This window comes from Oncorhynchus gorbuscha, linkage group LG10, assembly GCF_021184085.1.
Source record: "Oncorhynchus gorbuscha isolate QuinsamMale2020 ecotype Even-year linkage group LG10, OgorEven_v1.0, whole genome shotgun sequence".
Lineage (NCBI taxonomy): Eukaryota > Metazoa > Chordata > Actinopteri > Salmoniformes > Salmonidae > Oncorhynchus > Oncorhynchus gorbuscha.
In genome coordinates, this window is record NC_060182.1 from 97,146,442 (window position 1) to 97,170,273 (window position 23,832).

The following is a 23,832-nucleotide window of genomic DNA, read 5'->3' on the forward strand; positions in this document are numbered from 1 at the left end:
GTTTTCAATCATTTCACTGTGTATTTCAGATCAAATCAAGGCATTAGAATGTTCCAGAATAAAGATTTACACTGTAAACATATTGGAGCTGTATTAAGTAACAGACAACAGCTTTACACTGTAAACATATTGGAGCTGTATTAAGTAACAGACAACAGCTTTACACTGTAAACACATTGGAGCTGTATTAAGTAACAGACAACAGCTTTACACTGTAAACATATTGGAGCTGTATTAAGTAACAGACAACAGCTTTACACTGTAAACACATTGGAGCTGTATTAAGTAACAGACAACAGCTTTACACTGTAAACATATTGGAGCTGTATTAAGTAACAGACAACAGCTTTACACTGTAAACACATTGGAGCTGTATTAAGTAACAGACAACAGCTTTACACTGTAAACATATTGGAGCTGTATTAAGTAACAGACAACAGCTTTACACTGTAAACACATTGGAGCTGTATTAAGTAACAGACAACAGCTTTACACTGTAAACATATTGGAGCTGTATTAAGTAACAGACAACAGCTTTACACTGTAAACATATTGGAGCTGTATTAAGTAACAGACAACAGCTTTACACTGTAAACACATTGGAGCTGTATTAAGTAACAGACAACAGCTTTACACTGTTTTTTGCTCTGACATGCACTGTCAACTGTGGGACCTTCTATAGACAGGTGTGTACCTTTCCAAATCATGTCCAATCAATTGAATTTACCACAGGTAAATCAAGTTGTAGAAACATCTCAAGGATGATCAATGGAAACAGGATGCACCTGAGCTCAATTTAGAGTCTCATAGCAAAGGGTCTGAATACTTATGTAAATAAGGTGTTTCTGTTTTCCATTTTTAATACATTTGCCAAAATTTCAACAACAAAAAACATTTTTTTTTCAGTCTGTCATTATGGGAGTATTGTGTTTTAGATTTTTTTTAAAACAAATATATATATATATTTTAGAATAAGGCTTTAACGTAACAATGTGGAAAAAGTCAAAGGGTCTGAATACTTTCCGAATGTTGAATTAATTCAAATGTATGTTTTTTTTTACACGACATTCCAAATGCCTGTATCACAAGAATCAAGATTTGTGTTATTTTTAGTTTTTCTGAGCGTTTAACGTCCGCTTGTTCTCATGGTGTCTTTTCTGGTCTCGTTTCCTTCACTCCTCTGGACACCTTCACGTTTACACCAGAGATCTGAATATAATGACAAGATGCTCATGTCTCCGCCGAAAGGCGACGAGCTTCTTGACTTTTTTTTCTTTCTCTCTTCTGCACATTTTAAACTGGCCTTTTATAGTCCCCAGCACAAGGTGCACCTGTGTAATGATCATGCTGTTTAATCAGCTTCTTGATATGCCACACCTGTCAGGTGGATGGATTATCTTGGCAAAGGAGAAATGCTCACTAACAGGGATGTAAACAAATTTGTGCACAAAAATTGAGATTAAATAAGCTTTTTGTCCATATGGAACATTTGTGGGATCTTTTATTTCAGCTCATGAAACAGGGGACCGACACTTTACATGTTGCGTTTATATTCAGTGGACAGTACCAGTCTAAAGTTTGGACACACCTACTCATTCCAGGGTTTTTCTTTATTTTTACTATGTTCTACATTGTAGAATAGTAGTGAAGACATTTACATTACATTTAAGTCATTTAGCAGACGCTCTTATCCAGAGCGACTTACAAATTGGTGCATTCGACATCAACAACTATGAAATAACACATATGGAATCATGTAGTAACCCCCAAAAAAGTGTTAACGAAATCAAAATATATTTGAGATTCTTCAAAGTAGCCACCCTCTGCCTCGATGACAGCTTTAACCAATCGGGAGCCACCCTCTGCCTCGATGACAGCTTTAACCAATCGGGAGGCCTCGATGACCGCTTTAACCAATCGGGAGGCCCCGTGGACACTTATTCTATCGTCTTCAAACTTGCGTGTTTTGTTAAGATGAATTACCATATTCTGAAGGTGATTTCTGTCATTCTGGTCTAAAGTAGTGCCCTATCCCCTATGGGTCCTGGTCTAAAGTAGTGCCCTATTCCCTATGGGTCCTGGTCTAAAGTAGTGCCCTATTCCCTATGGGTCCTGGTCTAAAGTAGTGCCCTATTCCCTATGGGTCCTGGTCTAAAGTAGTGCACTATTCCCTATGGGTCCTGGTCTAAAGTAGTGCCCTATTCCCTATGGGTCCTGGTCTAAAGTAGTGCACTATTCCCTATGGGTCCTGGTCTAAAGTAGTGCCCTATTCCCTATGGGCCCTGGTCTAAAGTAGTGCCCTATTCCCTATGGGACCTGGTCTAAAGTAGTGCCCTATTCCCTATGGGACCTGGTCTAAAGTAGAGCCCTATTCCCTACGGGGTGGATGCCCTAATCATGGATATGGGTCCTGTTACATGTCCAACGCTCTAACCACTAGGCTACCCTGCCGCCCCAATAACTAACTGTCACCCCCTGGATAATGCTGTGTTTGTCTGCAGGCACTGGCTGGTGATCACAGAGGATGGTCATTTCGTGACGGGCAGACAGGAGCCTCGCCTTGTTCTGGTATCTCTGACCAGCGAGGGGGGGCAGACGTGTCTGAACGGACCAGACATGGAGGAGCTCAGGTTCCCCCTACTGCAGCCCGACAACCCTGTGATTGACTGCAGGTATGTGTTACTAATGACATGCCACTGGGCTCTGAGTAAAGCCAGTGTGTCTGTGTATGTGGATGACTCAACACTATAGACGTCAGCTACCACAGCGACTGAAATGACTGCAACACTCAACAAAGAGTTGCAGTTAGTTTCAGAGTGGGCGGCCAGGAATAAGTTAGTCCTAACTATTAAAAATGCGTTGTATTTGGGACAAATCATTCACTAAACCTTAAACCTCAACTAAATCTTGTAATGAATAATGTAGGAATTTAGCAAGTTGGGGTGACTAAACTGCTTGGAGTAACCCTGGATTATAAACTGTCTTGGTCAAAACATATTGATACAACACTAGCTAAGATGGGGAGAAGTCTGTCCATAATAAAGCGCTGCTCTGCCTTCTTAACAACACTATCAACAAGGCAGGTCCTACAGGCCCTAGTACAGGCCCTAGTTTCTACCTTCTTAACAACACTATCAACAAGGCAGGTCCTACAGGCCCTAGTTTCTACCTTCTTAACAACACTATCAACAAGGCAGGTCCTACAGGCCCTAGTTTCTACCTTCTTAACAACACTATCAACAAGGCAGGTCCTACAGGCCCTAGTTTCTACCTTCTTAACAGCACTATCAACAAGGCAGGTCCTACAGGCCCTAGTTTCTACCTTCTTAACAACACTATCAACAAGGCAGGTCCTACAGGCCCTAGTTTCTACCTTCTTAACAGCACTATCAACAAGGCAGGTCCTACAGGCCCTAGTTTCTACCTTCTTAACAGCACTATCAACAAGGCAGGTCCTACAGGCCCTAGTTTCTACCTTCTTAACAGCACTATCAACAAGGCAGGTCCTACAGGCCCTAGTTTCTACCTTCTTAACAGCACTATCAACAAGGCAGGTCCTACAGGCCCTAGTTTCTACCTTCTTAACAACACTATCAACAAGGCAGGTCCTACAGGCCCTAGTTTCTACCTTCTTAACAACACTATCAACAAGGCAGGTCCTACAGGCCCTAGTTTCTCACCTTCTTAACAGCACTATCAACAAGGCAGGTCCTAGTTTCTCACCTTCTTAACAACACTATCAACAAGGCAGGTCCTACAGGTCCTAGTTTCTACCTTCTTAACAACACTATCAACAAGGCAGGTCCTACAGGCCCTAGTTTCTACCTTCTTAACAGCACTATCAACAAGGCAGGTCCTACAGGCCCTAGTTTCTACCTTCTTAACAACACTATCAACAAGGCAGGTCCTACGGGCCCTAGTTTCTACCTTCTTAACAGCACTATCAACAAGGCAGGTCCTACAGGCCCTAGTTTCTACCTTCTTAACAGCACTATCAACAAGGCAGGTCCTACAGGCCCTAGTTTCTACCTTCTTAACAACACTATCAACAAGGCAGGTCCTACAGGCCCTAGTTTCTACCTTCTTAACAACACTATCAACAAGGCAGGTCCTACAGGCCCTAGTTTCTACCTTCTTAACAACACTATCAACAAGGCAGGTCCTACAGGCCCTAGTTTCTACCTTCTTAACAACACTATCAACAAGGCAGGTCCTACAGGCCCTAGTTTCTACCTTCTTAACAACACTATCAACAAGGCAGGTCCTACAGGCCCTAGTTTCTACCTTCTTAACAACACTATCAACAAGGCAGGTCCTACAGGCCCTAGTTTCTACCTTCTTAACAACACTATCAACAAGGCAGGTCCTACAGGCCCTAGTTTCTACCTTCTTAACAACACTATCAACAAGGCAGGTCCTATAGGCCCTAGTTTCTACCTTCTTAACAGTACTATCAACAAGGCAGGTCCTACAGGCCCTAGTTTCTACCTTCTTAACAACACTATCAACAAGGCAGGTCCTACAGGCCCGAGTTTCTACCTTCTTAACAGCACTATAAACAAGGCAGGTCCTACAGGCCCTAGTTTCTACCTTCTTAACAACACTATCAACAAGGCAGGTCCAACAGGCACTAGTTTTGTCACACCTTATGGAACAGCAGGGACTGTGAAGCAACACAAACATTGGTACAGACACACGATAACATACACACACACAGATAACATACACACACGTACACATGGATGTTGTGTTGTAGAGTAGGGGCCTGTTGGCACACACTTAATGTGTTGTGAAATATTTTGTGACATGTACTGTAGTTAGGGTCTGTCCCCGACTAAAATAAATCTTGGTCGAACCAGTCGTCTGTTCTTTCCGAAATTTTCAAACGTGTATTTTTCTATGTAGTGTCTAACCCTTCTGTCTGTGTCAGCAGGAAGTGTCTTAACCCTTCTGTCTGTGTCAGCAGGAAGTGTCTAACTCTTCTGTCTGTGTCAGCAGGAAGTGTCATAACCCTTATGTCTGTGTCAGCAGGAAGTGTCTTAACCCTTCTGTCTGTGTCAGCAGGAAGTGTCTTAACCCTTCTGTCTGTGTCAGCAGGAAGTGTCTTAACCCTTCTGTCTGTGTCAGCAGGAAGTGTCTTAACCCTTCTGTCTGTGTCAGCAGGAAGTGTCTTAACCCTTCTGTCTGTGTCAGCAGGAAGTGTCTTAACCCTTCTGTCTGTGTCAGCAGGAAGTGTCTTAACCCTTCTGTCTGTGTCAGCAGGAAGTGTCTTAACCCTTCTGTCTGTGTCAGCAGGAAGTGTCTTAACCCTTCTGCCTGTGTCAGCAGGAAGTGTCTTAACCCTTCTGTCTGTGTCCCAGAGTGTTTAGTACAGACATCCAGGGCAGGGACTGTGGAGACGAGGCGTCTAGCTGGCTGACCCGCTACCTGGGGGCAGGTAAAACCTATCGCCTGGTGCACTTTGAACCCCACATGACACACAGGATATCAGCGGATAGCGAGCCTCTCTTTCCTCGCGATGAAAAGGTAACAGCTCAGTTGGTGGATAGATTTTAATATATTTGATCATTCAAAGTAGTAGGCTGCTCCAGCCAGAGAGAAAATTGCAAACATTAAAGTGATCAAGGACAAAGGTTTGTTTGTCTTAATACCTTAGTTACCACTTTATGACTCAGTTGACGGGTTTCATTAACATAGTAAAGTTGTTCTTGTTTCACACTTGCATTTCCTCCCTTTTTTAAAAGAGGGACTTCTGACCTCAGTGGGACTTCAATACAGGACTAAGATCAATACTACATCGGGTCTGACGCTCGTCGGATGGGACAGGGCTTTGAACCCTATCACGGATTACAAATGGAAACCCAGCCGCGAGCTGCCAAGTCACGCGAGCTGCCAAGTCACGCGAGCTGCCAAGTCACGCGAGCTGCCAAGTCACGCGAGCTTATCAGATGAGCTAAATTCCTTCTATACTCGCGTCGAAGCAAGAAACACTGGAACCATGCATCAGAGCACCAGCTGTTCCCGACGACTGTGTGATCTTGCTCTCTGTAGCCGATGTGAGTAAAACCTTTAAAGAGATTAACATTCACAAGGCCGCGAGGCCAGATGGATTACCAGGTTGCAAACTCAGAACATACGCTGCTGATCAGATGTCAAGTGTCTTCACTGACATTTTCAACCTCTCCCTGACCCAGTCTGTAATACCTACATGTCTCAACCTCTCCCTGACCCAGTCTGTAATACCTACATGTCTCAACCTCTCCCTGACCCAGTCTGTAATACCTACATGTCTCAACCTGACCCAGTCTGTAATACCTACATGTCTCAACCTCTCCCTGACCCAGTCTGTAATACCTACATGTCTCAACCTGACCCAGTCTGTAATACCAACATGTCTCAACCTGACCCAGTCTGTAATACCTACATGTCTCAACATGACCCAGTCTGTAATACCAACATGTCTCAACCTGACCCAGTCTGTAATACCTACATGTCTCTCCCTGACCCAGTCTGTTATACCAACATGTCTCAACCTGACCCAGTCTGTAATACCTACATGTCTCAACCTGACCCAGTCTGTAATACCTACATGTCTCAACCTGACCCAGTCTGTAATACCTACATGTCTCAACCTGACCCAGTCTGTAATACCAACATGTCTCAACCTGACCCAGTCTGTAATACCTACATGTCTCAACCTGACCCAGTCTGTAATACCTACATGTCTCAACCTGACCCAGTCTGTAATACCTACATGTCTCAACCTGACCCAGTCTGTAATACCTACATGTCTCAACCTGACCCAGTCTGTAATACCTACATGTCTCAACCTGACCCAGTCTGTAATACCAACATGTCTCAACCTGACCCAGTCTGTAATACCTACATGTCTCAACCTGACCCAGTCTGTAATACCTACATGTCTCAACCTGACCCAGTCTGTAATACCTACATGTCTCAACCTGACCCAGTCTGTTATACCAACATGTTTCAAGCAGACCACCATGGTCCCTGAGTCCAAGAACACCAAGGTAACCTGTCTAAATTACTATGGCCCCGTAGCATTCACCTCTGTAGCCATGAAGTGCTTTGAAAGGCTGGTCATGGGTCACATCGACACCATCATCCCAGAAAGCCTAGACCCACTCCAATTCACAGATCCACAGATGACGCAATCTCTATTGCACTCCACACCTGGACAAGAGGAATACCTATGTAAGAATGCTGTTCAATGACGACAGCTCAGCTTTCAACACCATAGTGCCCACAAAGCTCATCACTAATCTCAGGACCCTGGGACTAAACATCTCCCTCTGCAACTGGATCCTGGATTTCCTGACGGGCCACCCCCAGGTGGTGAGGGTAGACAACAACATATCCGCCACGCTGACCATCAACACGGGAACCTCGTGGGTGCGTGCTTAGTCCCCTCCTCTACTCCCTGTTCACCCACGACTGAGTGTCCACATCACTAAGGAATTAACATCCACACAGTCCAATACAGTCGTGAAGATGACACAAAAAACCTTTCTTTCTTCCACCAGGCTGATCATCAACACTGGAGCTCCCCAGGGGTGCGTGCTTAGTCCCCTCCTCTACTCCGTGTTCACCCACGACATCACTAAGGAATTAACATGGCCAATACAGTCGTGAAGAAGACACAAAAACACCTTTCCCCCTCAGTGTGACGGACGTTACTACTTTACAGGAGAGGCATTTGAACGTAAAAAAGTAAACATTTGATCAGAATGTGCCTTACAAACCTGTATGTAATTTGTACATATGTGAAATCGCTCTGGATAAGAGCGTCTGCTAAATGACTTAAATGTAAATGTAAATCACTAAGCTGTTTAGACACAGAGAAAATACAGAATCTCGCCTAGCCATGATTGGTTGAGATAATAAGGGGGCTGGGACTTTCAGGAGAAAGAGTGTCCATTCTGTCACTCAAAGATTCTCTGTTAAATGGCACTTCCTGGTCTCTGTTACCATGGATATTTGAAAGATCCATTGGATTTACTGAGCCAAAGTTTCTGAAGTCAAAGCATCTTATGATATAGGACTAGATTTTTTTATTTTACATTTATTTAACTAGGCAAGTCTTATTTTCAATGTTGGCCTAGGAACAGTGGGTTAACTGGTCTAGGAACAGTGGGTTAACTGCCTTGTTCAGGGGATCAGTGGGTTAACTGGTCTAGGAACAGTGGGTTAACTGCCTTGTTCAGGGGAACAGTGGGTTAACTGCCTTGTTCAGGGGAACAGTGGGTCAACTGCCTTGTTCAGTGGAACAGTGGGTTAACTGCCTTGTTCAAGGGCAGAACGACAGATTTGTACCTTGTCAGCTCAGGGATTCGATCTACACTCGAACCACTAGGCTACCTGCCCCCACTACATTCTAACCACTAGGCTACCTGCCCCCACTACATTCTAACCACTAGGCTACCTGCCCCCACTACACTCTAACCACTAGGCTACCTGCCCCCACTACACTCTAACCACTAGGCTACCTGCCCCCACTACACTCTAACCACTAGGCTACCTGCCCCCACTACACTCTAACCACTAGGCTACCTGCCCCCACCACACTCTAACCACTAGGCTACCTGCCGCCCCCAACCAAGATCTCGATAGGGTTTTTACCTAAGCCTTGTGTTTGTTGACATTTTTTGGAATATAATTGTAGGCTACAATGGGCGTAAACAAAGAACAGCACTAGCTATCTATATTATTACAACAATAGACAATTTTAATGCCGTAAATGGCTTCCCTAATGGGGCTACTTGGTTGAGATAATGTTCAGAGAATCCATTTTTTGGCAATTTAGTGAAAGTATTTCTTTTCTCAATATATTTCACAAGGATTAGTGTAGAGCAAGTGTGAAAATCACAGCAAAATGTTTGAATGCCTTTTTTTTGTCCTGAATTAGATTCTAAGACATTTAAAGTTGCATCACTTCCTCATGTTTCTATCAAGGCACAAGGCGAGACCCAAATGCAGACACAGGAGGCAGACACAGGAGGCAGACACAGGAGGCAGACACAGGAGGCAGACACAGGAGGCAGACACAGGAGGCAGACACAGGAGGCAGACACAGGAGGCAGACACAGGAGGCAGATGTTTGGAGTCTTAAAATGTTTATTAATCCAAAAGCGTAGACAAGAGGATGGCCGTGGACAGACTAAAAGGTCACAACCAGTTCAGAATCCAGGAGGTACAGAGAGACAGGAAACACAGGGATAAATACACTGGTACAGAGAGACAGGAAACACAGGGATAAATACACTGGTACAGAGAGGCAGGAAACACAGGGATAAATACACTGGTACAGAGAGGCAGGAAACACAGGGATAAATACACTGGTACAGAGAGGCAGGAAACACAGGGATAAATACACTGGTACAGAGAGGCAGGAAACACAGGGATAAATACACTGGTACAGAGAGGCAGGAAACACAGGGATAAATACACTGGTACAGGGAGACAGGAAACACAGGGATAAATACACTGGTACAGAGAGACAGGAAACACAGGGATAAATACACTGGTACAGAGAGGCAGGAAACACAGGGATAAATACACTGGTACAGAGAGGCAGGAAACACAGGGATAAATACACTGGTACAGAGAGGCAGGAAACACAGGGATAAATACACTGGTACAGAGAGGCAGGAAACACAGGGATAAATACACTGGTACAGAGAGGCAGGAAACACAGGGATAAATACACTGGTACAGAGAGGCAGGAAACACAGGGATAAATACACTGGTACAGAGAGGCAGGAAACACAGGGATAAATACACTGGTACAGAGAGACAGGAAACACAGGGATAAATACACTGGTACAGAGTGGCAGACAGGCTCGTGGTCAAGGCAAGCAGAATGGTCAGGCAGACGGGTACAGAGTGGCAGACAGGCTCGTGGTCAAGGCAGACAGGCTCGTGGTCAAGGCAGGCAGAATGGTCAGGCAGACGGGTACAGAGTGGCAGACAGGCTGGTGGTCAAGGCAGGCAGAATGGTCAGGCAGACGGGTACAGAGTGGCAGACAGGCTGGTGGTCAAGGCAGGCAGAATGGTCAGGCAGACGGGTACAGAGTGGCAGACAGGCTGGTGGTCAAGGCAGGCAGAATGGTCAGGCAGACGGGTACAGAGTGGCAGACAGGCTCGTGGTCAAGGCAGGCAGAATGGTCAGGCAGGCAGGTACAGAGTGGCAGACAGGCTCGTGGTCTAGGCAGGCAGAATGGTCAGGCAGGAGGGTACAGAGTGGCAGACAGGCTCGTGGTCAAGGCAGGCAGAATGGTCAGGCAGACGGGTACAGAGTGGCAGACAGGCTCGTGGTCAAGGCAGGCAGAATGGTCAGGCAGACGGGTACAGAGTGGCAGACAGGCTCGTGGTCAAGGCAGGCAGAATGGTCAGGCAGGCAGGTACAGAGTGGTAGACAGGCTCGTGGTCAAGGCAGGCAGTATGGTCAGGCAGACGGGTACAGAGTGGCAGACAGGCTCGTGGTCAAGGCAGGCAGAATGGTCAGGCAGGCAGGTACAGAGTGGCAGACAGGCTCGTGGTCAAGGCAGGCAGAATGGTCAGGCAGACGGGTACAGAGTGGCAGACAGGCTCGTGGTCAAGGCAGGCAGAATGGTCAGGCAGGCAGGTACAGAGTGGCAGACAGGCTCGTGGTCAAGGCAGGCAGAATGGTCAGGCAGGCAGGTACAGAGTCCAGAAACAGGCAAGGGTCAAAACCGGGAGGACTAGAAAAAGGAGAATGCGAAAAGCAGGAGAACGGGGAAAAACCGCTGGTTGACTTGGAAACATACAAGACGAACTGGCACAGAGAGACAGGAAACACAGGGATAAATACACTGGTAGAGAGAGACAGGAAACACAGGGATAAATACACTGGTACAGAGAGACAGGAAACACAGGGATAAATACACTGGTAGAGAGAGACAGGAAACACAGGGATAAATACACTGGTAGAGAGAGACAGGAAACACAGGGATAAATACACTGGTAGAGAGAGACAGGAAACACAGGGATAAATACACTGGCCCAGAGAGACAGGAAACACAGGGATAAATATACTGGTACAGAGAGACAGGAAACACAGGGATAAATACACTGGTACAGAGAGACAGGAAATACAGGGATAAATACACTGGGACAGAGAGACAGGAAACAGGGATAAATACACTGGTAGAGAGAGACAGGAAACACAGGGATAAATACACTGGCACAGAGAGACAGGAAACACAGGGATAAATACACTGGCCCAGGGAGACAGGAAACACAGGGATAAATATACTGGTACAGAGAGACAGGAAACACAGGGATAAATACACTGGTACAGAGAGACAGGAAACACAGGGATAAATACACTGGTAGAGAGAGACAGGAAACACAGGGATAAATACACTGGTACAGAGAGACAGGAAGCACAGGGATAAATACACTGGTACAGAGAGACAGGAAACACAGGGATAAATACACTGGCCCAGAGAGACAGGAAACACAGGGATAAATACACTGGTACAGAGAGACAGGAAACACAGGGATAAATACACTGGCCCAGAGAGACAGGAAACACAGGGATAAATACACTGGGGATAATAAGCGACACCTGGAGGGGGTGGAGACAATCACAAGGACAGGTGAAACAGATCAGGGCGTGACAGTTTCCTCCATCTACCGTGTCTTATAGAAACTGAGTCTGTACTTTTATCCAATGTAACATAAAGACTGATAAGAGACGGTGGGATAAAGTCGGACTCGTAGTTTTCTAAACACACACCTATAATGTCACCAGTATTCCCTACATGATTAAAGAAACACACATTTTTACGATTTATAAATAAGAACCACTTCATGGCTGTAAATTGTTTTATTATTTTCCTGATTTTTCTAGTCGACTGATTTAAGAAGTTATGGAAGTCTTCCGTCGTGTTCACTCCATGTGAGTCTGGGTTCAACAACACAAAGTGCAGCATATCCTAATAGTTGTCAGACTCTGTATCTGTCACGAATAGGATCTGAACCCTGGTCTCCCAGTCAGGAAACCAACCCGACGTAACCATTCGGCCAAGAGGAAATACTATTTTTTTAGGTCAAGGGTGACACTGAATTTTAAGTCACAGGCAGGGCTATCTCCTCATGAGAGCCTGTCCGACTTACCTCAGCTACATCCCTCGGTTGTGTACCCTGATATTTGGTTCTGTCATGTTGTTGTCTACCCTGATATTTGGTTGTCATGTTGTTGTCTACCCTGATATTTGGTTGTCATGTTGTTGTCTACCCTGATATTTGGTTCTGTCATGTTGTTGTCTACCCTGATATTTGGTTGTCATGTTGTTGTCTACCCTGATATTTGGTTCTGTCATGTTGTTGTCTACCCTGATATTTGGTTGTCATGTTGTTGTCTACCCTGATATTTGGTTGTCATGTTGTTGTCTACCCTGATATTTGGTTCTGTCATGTTGTTGTCTACCCTGATATTTGGTTCTGTCATGTTGTTGTCTACCCTGACATTTGGTCCTGTCATGTTGTTGTCTACCCTGACATTTGGTTCTGTCATGTTGTTGTCTACCCTGATATTTGGTTGTCATGTTGTTGTCTACCCTGATATTTGGTTCTGTCATGTTGTTGTCTACCCTGACATTTGGTCCTGTCATGTTGTTGTCTACCCTGACATTTGGTCCTGTCATGTTGTTGTCTAGATAGTGTACAATGACCTTGGCCCTATCATGCTGCTGTCTGAATCCTCTGTGAAGGACCTGAGCAGTAGGCTGGAGAAGGAGGTCACCGTGGCACGGTTCCGACCCAGCATCGTGGTCAGTGATTGTGATGCTTTTGATGAGGTACAGTTTTATTGCTTTCCCCTTTATCAACACATCACACATCACACATCACACATCACACATCACACATCACACATCACATATCACACATCACATATCACACATCACACATATCACACATATCACACATATCACACACCACATCACACCACACCACACCACACCACATCACACTACACCACACCACATCACACCACACCACACAGCATCACACCACACCACATGACACCACACCACACCACATCACACCATACCACATCATACCACACCACACCACATCACATCATACCACATCATACCACACCACATCATACCACATCACACCACACCATACCACATCATACCACACCACATCATACCACATCATACCACACCACATCACACCACATCATACCACACCACACCACACCACATCACAACACACCACACCACACCACACCACACCACATCACACCACACCACATCACACCACATCACACCACATGACACCACATCACATCACACCACACCACATGACACCACACCACACCACATCACACCACACAGCATCACACCACACAGCATCACACCACATGACATCACATCACACCACACCACATCATACCACACCACATCATACCACATCACACCACATCACACCACACCACACCACATCACACCACATCACACCACATGACACCACATCACACCACACCACATCACACCACACCACACCACATGACACCACACCACACCACACCACACCATACAACATCACACATCAACAAACATCCAACAACATCATCATACATCAACCAACATCAACCAACATCAACCAACAACATCATACATCAACCAACATCAACATACATCAACCAACATCAACCAACATCATACATCAACCAACATCATCATACATCAACCAACATCATCATACATCAACCAACATCAACCAACATCATCATACATCAACCAACATCATCATACATCAACCAACATCATCATACATCAACCAACATCATCATACATCAACCAACATCAACCAACAACATCATACATCAACCATCATCATACATCAACCAACATCATACATCAACCAACATCAACCAACAACATCAACCAACATCATACATCAACCAACATCATCATACATCAACCAACAACATCATACATCAACCAACATCATACATCAACCAACATCATCATACATCAACCAACATCAACCAACAACATCATACATCAACCAACATCAACCAACAACATCAACCAACATCATACATCAACCAACATCATACATCAACCAACATCATCATACATCAACCAACATCAACCAACAACATCATACATCAACCAACATCATCATACATCAACCAACAACATCATACATCAACCAACATCATACATCAACCAACATCATCATACATCAACCAACATCAACCAACATCATCATACATCAACCAACATCATCATACATCAACCAACATCATCATACATCAACCAACATCAACCAACATCATCATACATCAACCAACATCATCATACATCAACCAACATCAACCAACAACATCATACATCAACCATCATCATACATCAACCAACATCATACATCAACCAACATCAACCAACAACATCATACATCAACCAACATCAACCAACAACATCAACCAACATCATACATCAACCAACATCAACCAACATCATCATACATCAACCAACATCAACCAACAACATCATACATCAACCAACATCATACATCAACCAACATCATCATACATCAACCAACATCAACCAACAACATCATACATCAACCAACATCAACCAACAACAACAACCAACATCATACATCAACCAACATCATACATCAACCAACATCATCATACATCAACCAACATCAACCAACAACATCATACATCAACCAACATCATCATACATCAACCAACAACATCATACATCAACCAACATCAACCAACAACATCATACATCAAGCAACATCATCATACATCAACCAACAACATCATACATCAACCAACATCAACCAACAACATCATACATCAACCAACATCAACCAACAACATCAACCAACATCATACATCAACCAACATCATCATACATCAACCAACATCAACCAACAACATCATACATCAACCAACATCAACCAACATCATACATCAACCAACATCATACATCAACCAACATCATCATACATCAACCAACATCAACCAACAACATCATACATCAACCAACATCAACCAACAACATCATACATCAACCAACATCATCATACATCAACCAACATCAACCAACAACATCATACATCAACCAACATCAACCAACAACATCATACATCAACCAACAACATCATACATCAACCAACATCATCATACATTAACCAACATCAACCAACATCATCATACATCAACCAACATCAACCAACATCATCATACATCAACCAACATCATCATACATCAACCAACATCATCATACATCAACCAACATCATCCTACATCAACCAACATCAACCAACATCATCATACATCAACCAACATCAACCAACATCATCATACATCAACCAACATCATCATACATCAACCAACATCATCATACATCAACCAACATCATCATACATCAACCAACATCATCATACATCAACCAACATCATCCTACATCAACCAACATCATCATACATCAACCAACATCATCCTACATCAACCAACATCATCATACATTAACCAACATCATCATACATCAACCAACATCATCATACATCAACCAACATCAACCAACATCATCCTACATCAACCAACATCATCATACATCAACCAACATCAACCAACATCATCATACATCAACCAACATCAACCAACATCATCATACATCAACCAACAACATCATACATCAACCAACATCATCATACATCAACCAACATCAACCAACAACATCATACATCAACCAACATCATACATCAACCAACAACATCATACATCAACCAACAACATCATACATCAACCAACATCAACCAACAACATCAACCAACATCATACATCAACCAACAACATCATACATCAACCAACATCAACCAACAACATCATACATCAACCAACATCAACCAACAACATCATACATCAACCAACAACATCAGCCAACATCAACCAACATCAACCAACAACATCATACATCAACCAACATCATCCTACATCAACCAACATCATCATACATTAACCAACATCAACCAACATCATCATACATTAACCAACATCATCATACATCAACCAACATCATCATACATCAACCAACATCATCATACATCAACCAACATCAACCAACATCATCCTACATCAACCAACATCATCATACATCAACCAACATCAACCAACATCATCATACATCAACCAACATCAACCAACATCATCATACATCAACCAACATCAACCAACAACATCATACATCAACCAACATCATCATACATCAACCAACATCAACCAACAACATCATACATCAACCAACATCATACATCAACCAACAACATCATACATCAACCAACAACATCAACCAACAACATCATACATCAACCAACATCAACCAACAACATCAACCAACATCATACATCAACCAACAACATCATACATCAACCAACATCAACCAACAACATCATACATCAACCAACATCAACCAACAACATCATACATCAACCAACAACATCAACCAACATCAACAAACAACATCATACATCAACCAACAACATCATACATCAACCAACATCAACCAACAACATCATACATCAACCAACAACATCAACTAACATCAACCAACAACAACCAACAACATCATACATCAACCAACATCATCATACATCAACCAACAACATCATACATCAACCACATAAGGTGAATGCACCAATTTGTAAGTCGCTCTGGATAAGAGCGTCTGCTAAATGACTTAAATGTAAATGTAAATGTAAACATCATCATACATCAACCAACAACATCAACCAACATCATACATCAACCAACAACATCAACCAACATCATACATCAACCAACATCATCATACATCAACCAACATCAACCACCAACATCATACATCAACCAACAACATCATACATCAACCAACAACATCAACCAACATCATCATACATCAACCAACATCATCATACATCAACCACCAACATCATACATCAACCAACATCAACCAACATCATCATACATCAACCACCAACATCATACATCAACCAACATCAACCAACAACATCATACATCAACCAACATCAACATACATCAACCAACAACATCATACATCAACCAACATCATCATACATCAACCAACATCATCATACATCAACCAACATCATCATACATCAACCAACATCAACATACATCAACCAACATCAACCAACAACATCATACATCAACCAACATCAACATACATCAACCAACATCAACCAACAACATCATACATCAACCAACATCATCATACATCAACCAACATCAACCAACATCATCATACATCAACCACCAACATCAACCAACATCATCATACATCAACCAACATCATCATACATCAACCAACATCAACCAACATCATCATACATCAACCAACATCAACCAACAACATCAACCAACATCAACCAACAACATCATACATCAACCAACATCAACATCATACATCAACCAACAACATCAACCAACATCAACCAACAACATCATACATCAACCAACATCAACCACCAACATCATACATCAACCAACATCAACCAACATCATCATACATCAACCAACATCAACCAACAACATCAACCAACATCAACCAACAACATCATACATCAACCAACATCAACATCATACATCAACCAACAACATCAACCAACATCAACCAACAACATCATACATCAACCAACATCAACCACCAACATCATACATCAACCAACATCAACATACATCAACCAACAACATCATACATCAACCAACATCATCATACATCAACCAACATCATCATACATCAACCAACATCATCATACATCAACCAACATCAACATACATCAACCAACATCAACCAACAACATCATACATCAACCAACATCAACATACATCAACCAACATCAACCAACAACATCATACATCAACCAACATCATCATACATCAACCAACATCAACCAACATCATCATACATCAACCACCAACATCAACCAACATCATCATACATCAACCAACATCATCATACATCAACCAACATCAACCAACATCATCATACATCAACCAACATCAACCAACATCAACCAACAACATCATACATCAACCAACATCAACATCATACATCAACCAACAACATCAACCAACATCAACCAACAACATCATACATCAACCAACATCAACCACCAACATCATACATCAACCATCATCATCATACATCAACCAACATCATACATCAACCAACATCAACCAACATCAACCAACATCAACCAACAACATCATACATCAACCAACATCATACATCAACCAACATCAACCAACATCATACATCAACCAACATCAACCAACATCATACATCAACCAACATCAACCAACATCATACATCAACCAACATCAACCAACATCATACATCAACCAACATCATACATCAACCAACATCAACCAACATCATACATCAACCAACATCATACATCAACCAACAACATCACATATATAGTTTTTGTAAACCTTGTTAATTCTATAATTGAGGAGGTTTAATTGGTATATCCAGAGTTTCTATGTTATTCTACATGTCATTCTATGGGGAATATCCTGGTCTTTTGAGGCTAAAAGTGGCCTCTTGTAATTCCACTTAGTCATTACTTTGTTCCAGTGTGTTGGGGTTTTAGGATACTGATTATATTCACAAAATATTAATTTAATCTTCCTCTCGATTAGGATTCTTGGGAAGATATTCAGATTGGCAATGTGCGGCTGCACCGTGTGATGGCGTGTGGGAGGTAATGTGGTCTGAACTACTGTTCGTCATTTATCATCACAAACTTCCTCCCGTTGCTACGGGCACAAGCAAGGTTTGCTATTGTCGTGTTTATATAGATGTATACAATATAGTGACCCTGTGGTCACTATATTATATAAACACAGGGTCACTATATTATATAAACTATATAAACACAGGGTCACTATATTATATACATTATATAAACACAGGGTCACTATATTATATAAACACAGGGTCACTATATTATATAAACTATATAAACACAGGGTCACTGTATTATATACACTATATAAACACAGGGTCACTATATTATATAAACACAGGACACTATATTGTATAAACACAGGGTCACTATATTATATAAACACAGGGTCACTATATTATATAAACACAGGACACTATATTGTATAAACACAGGGTCACTATATTATATAAACTATATAAACACAGGGTCACTATATTATATAAACACAGGGTCACTATATTATATAAACACAGGGTCAATACGAAATACAACATATAAACCCATGTCACACCCTGGCCTACCCAAACATATAACAAAAACACAAGATACAATGACCAAGGCGTGACATATATAAACACAGGGTCAATATATTATATAAACACAGGGTCACTATATTATATAAACTATATAAACACAGGGTCACTGTATTATATAAACACAGGGTCACTATATTATATAAACACAGGGTCACTATATTATATACACTATATAAACACAGGGTCACTGTATTATATAAACACAGGGTCACTATATTATATAAACACAGGGTCACTATATTATATACACTATATAAACACAGGGTCACTATATTATATAAACACAGGACACTATATTGTATAAACACAGGGTCACTATATTGTATAAACACAGGGTCACTATATTGTATAAACACAGGGTCACTATATTATATAAACACAGGGTCACTATATTATATAAACTATATAAACACAGGGTCACTGTATTATATAAACACAGGGTCACTATATTATATAAACACAGGGTCACTATATTATATAAACACAGGGTCACTATATTATATAAACTATATAAACACAGGGTCACTATATTATATAAACACAGGGTCACTATATTATATAAACACAGGGTCACTATATTATATAAACACAGGGTCACTATATTATATAAACACAGGGTCACTATATTATATAAACACAGGGTCACTACTAGGATAAGTAATCCCTCTCACCCCCCCCCCCCTTAAGATTTAGATGCACTATTGTAAAGTGACTGTTCCACTGGATGTCATAAGGTGAATGCACCAATTTGTAAGTCGCTCTGGATAAGAGCGTTCTGCTAAATGACTTAAATGTAAATGTACTATATAATATAAACACAGGGTCACTATATTATATAAACACAGGGTCACTACTAGGATAAGTAATCCCTCTCACCCCCCCCCTTTAAGATTTAGATGCACTATTGTAAAGTGACTGTTCCACTGGATGTCATAAGGTGAATGCACCAATTTGTAAGTCGCTCTGGATAAGAGCGTCTGCTAAATGACTTAAATGTAAATGTACTATATAATATAAACACAGGGTCACTATATTATATAAACACAGGGTCACTATATTATATAAACACAGGGTCACTATATTATATAAACACAGGGTCACTATATTATATAAACACAGGGTCACTATATTATTGTTAGGTTCTATTCCTCTGAGTAAAAACTCAACAGACACTATGAAAGCTTAACCAAGTTTATTCATCCCCAGAGGATCAATATAGCTCCATTAGACAAAGCATTTTCACACAAGCCCTGATATTTAACCTTTTCTCCTAGGCGGAGTCTCCTCCTACACATCTGTACAAACATTTAATCTTTACTGCTAGGCAGGACACTAGTGATACGGGCCATAAACTTTTAATTCTCCCTTAAGGTGACCTGACTTGACCTCAACCCCCCCCCCTCACCACTAATCTATGGCTCTCTCCGCTTATCAATGCCACATGTACTCGTTTCCCTGCACTATAACCATTAACCATCCTACAACCATTAACTTCTGGTGTCGACCCTCTAAACCTCAGCACTCCCCCAGTAACATGAATAAGTACAGTGGGGAGAACAAGTATTTGATACACGGCCGATTTTGCAGGATTTCCTACTTCCAAAGCATGTAGAGGTCTGTAATTTGTTTAAATCATAGGTACACTTCAACTGTGAGAGACGGAATCTAAAATAATAATCCAGATAATCACATTGTATGATTTTTAAGGAATTAATTTGCATTTTATTCTTCTCCCCACTGTATATTTTCATATTCTCAGGACCTCAGAACCCAACATTATATACAATTACTATTAAGGTGTTAAGTAAAGGATGTCATCCTCATTTGTCATCCTTACCAGATGCATCTCCACCACGGTTGACCCTGAAACAGGAGTCATCAGCAGGAAACAACCACTGGACACACTCAAAAGGTAACAAGAGTAGCTGGCACTATATTTACACTGAACAAAAATATAAAACGCAACATGTAAAGTGTCGGTCCCCTGTTTCATGAGCTGAAATAAAAAGATCCCAGAAATGTTCCATACGGACAAAAAGCATTATGGCATTATGTTGTGTGACAAAACCGCACATTTTATAATGGCCTTTTATGGTACCCAGCACAAGGTGCACCTGTGTAACGATCAATGCTGTTTAATCAGCTTCTTGATATTAATCTCAATTTTTGTGCACAAATTTGTTTACATCCCTGTTAGTGAGCATTTCTCCCTTTGCCAAGATAATCCATCCACCTGACAGGTGTGGTATATCAAGAAGCTGATTAAACAGCATTGATCGTTACACAGGTGCACCTTGTGCTGGGTACCATAAAAGGCCATTATAAAATGTGCGGTTTTGTCACACAACATAATGCCACAGATGTCAAATTATGAGGGAGTGTGCAATTGGCATGCTGGCTGCAGGAATTCCCACCAGAGCTGTTGCCAGATTGTTGAATGTTCATTTCTCAACCATAAGCCGCCTCCAACTTCGTTTTTTAATTTTTATTTGGTCATCCAACCGTTCAGAATCGTAATTGACTTCAGTGGGCAAATGCTCACCTTCGATGGCCACTGGCCTCGCTGGAGAAGTGAGCTCTTCACGGATGAATCCCGGTTTCAACTGTACCGAGCAGATGGCATCTCATCCTGTCTACATGGCAGACAGCGTGTATGGCGTTGTGTGGGCGAGAAATTTGCTGATGTCAACGTTGTGAACAGAGTGCCCCATGGTGGCGGTGGGGTTATGGTATGGGCAGACATAAGCTATGGACAACAAACACAATTGCATTTTATCGATGGCTGCTTGAATGCACAGAGATACCGTGACGAGATCCTGAGGCCCATTGTCGTGCCATTCATCCTCCACCATCACCTCATGTTTCAGCATGATAATGCACAGCCCCATGTCGCGAGGATCTGTACACAATTCCTGGACACTAAAAATGTCCCAGTTCTTTCAAATCAAAATCAAATTTATTTATATAGCCCTTCGTACATCAGCTGATATCTCAAAGTGCTGTACAGAAACTCAGCCTAAAACCCCAAACAGCAAGCAATGCAGGTGTAGAAGCACGGTGGCTAGGAAAAACTTTCTAGAAAGGCCAAAACCTAGGAAGAAACCTAGAGAGGAACCAGGCTATGTGGGGTGGCCAGTCCTCTTCTGGCTGTGCCGGGTGGAGATTATAACAGGACATGGCCAAGATGTTCTGCATACTCACCAGACATGTCACCCATTGAGCATGTTTGGGATGCTCTGGATCGACAGTGTGTTCCAGTTCCCGCCAATATCCAACATCTAAACACAGCCATTGAAGAGCAGTGGGACAACATTCCACAGGCCACAATCAACAACCTGATCAACAAAAAGAAAGGAGGACCAAGGCACATATAATAATACATATATATATATAACACATATAATAATACATATATATATATATAACACATATAATAATACATATATATATATAACACATATAATAATACATATATATATATATAACACATATAATAATACATATATATATATATAACACATATAATAATACATATATATATATAACACATATAATAATACATATATATATATATATACACATATAATAATACATATATATATATAACACATATAATAATACATATATATATATAACACATATAATAATACATATATATATATATAACACATATAATAATAATATATATATATAATAATACATATAATAATATATAATAATACATATATATATATATAACACATATAATAATACATATATATATATATAACACATATAATAATACATATATATATATAACACATATAATAATACATATATATATATATAACACATATAATAATACATATATATATATATAACACATATAATAATACATATATATATATATATACACATATAATAATACATATATATATATATAACACATATAATAATACATATATATATATATAACACATATAATAATACATATATATATATATAACACATATAATAATACATATATATATATATATAATAATACACATATAATAATACATATATATATATATATATAATAATACATATAATAATACATATATATATATATAACACATATAATAATACATATATATATATATAACACATATAATAATACATATATATATATATACACATATAATAATACATATATATATATATAACACATATAATAATACATATATATATATATAACACATATAATAATACATATATATATATATAACACATATAATAATACATATATATATATATAACACATATAATAATACATATATATATATATAACACATATAATAATACATATATATATATATAACACATATAATAATACATATATATATATATAACACATATAATAATACATATATATATATATAACACATATAATAATACATATATATATATAACACATATAATAATACATATATATATATATAACACATATAATAATACATAT

The 23,832-nt window shown here is 40.6% G+C and overlaps 1 protein-coding gene across 1 annotated transcript in view; it reads left to right on the top strand.

Moving 5' to 3' along the window:
* LOC124047007 (mitochondrial amidoxime-reducing component 1-like) overlaps nucleotides 1-23,832 on the top strand; it is a 40,007-nt gene that overhangs the window by 9,042 nt on the left and 7,133 nt on the right. The window contains exons 4-8 of the mRNA XM_046367752.1: nucleotides 2,441-2,672; nucleotides 5,361-5,526; nucleotides 12,705-12,845; nucleotides 18,728-18,789; nucleotides 21,193-21,264. Of these exons, the coding sequence (XP_046223708.1) occupies nucleotides 2,441-2,672; nucleotides 5,361-5,526; nucleotides 12,705-12,845; nucleotides 18,728-18,789; nucleotides 21,193-21,264 (673 nt within the window). The remainder of the gene's footprint in view (nucleotides 1-2,440; nucleotides 2,673-5,360; nucleotides 5,527-12,704; nucleotides 12,846-18,727; nucleotides 18,790-21,192; nucleotides 21,265-23,832) is intronic.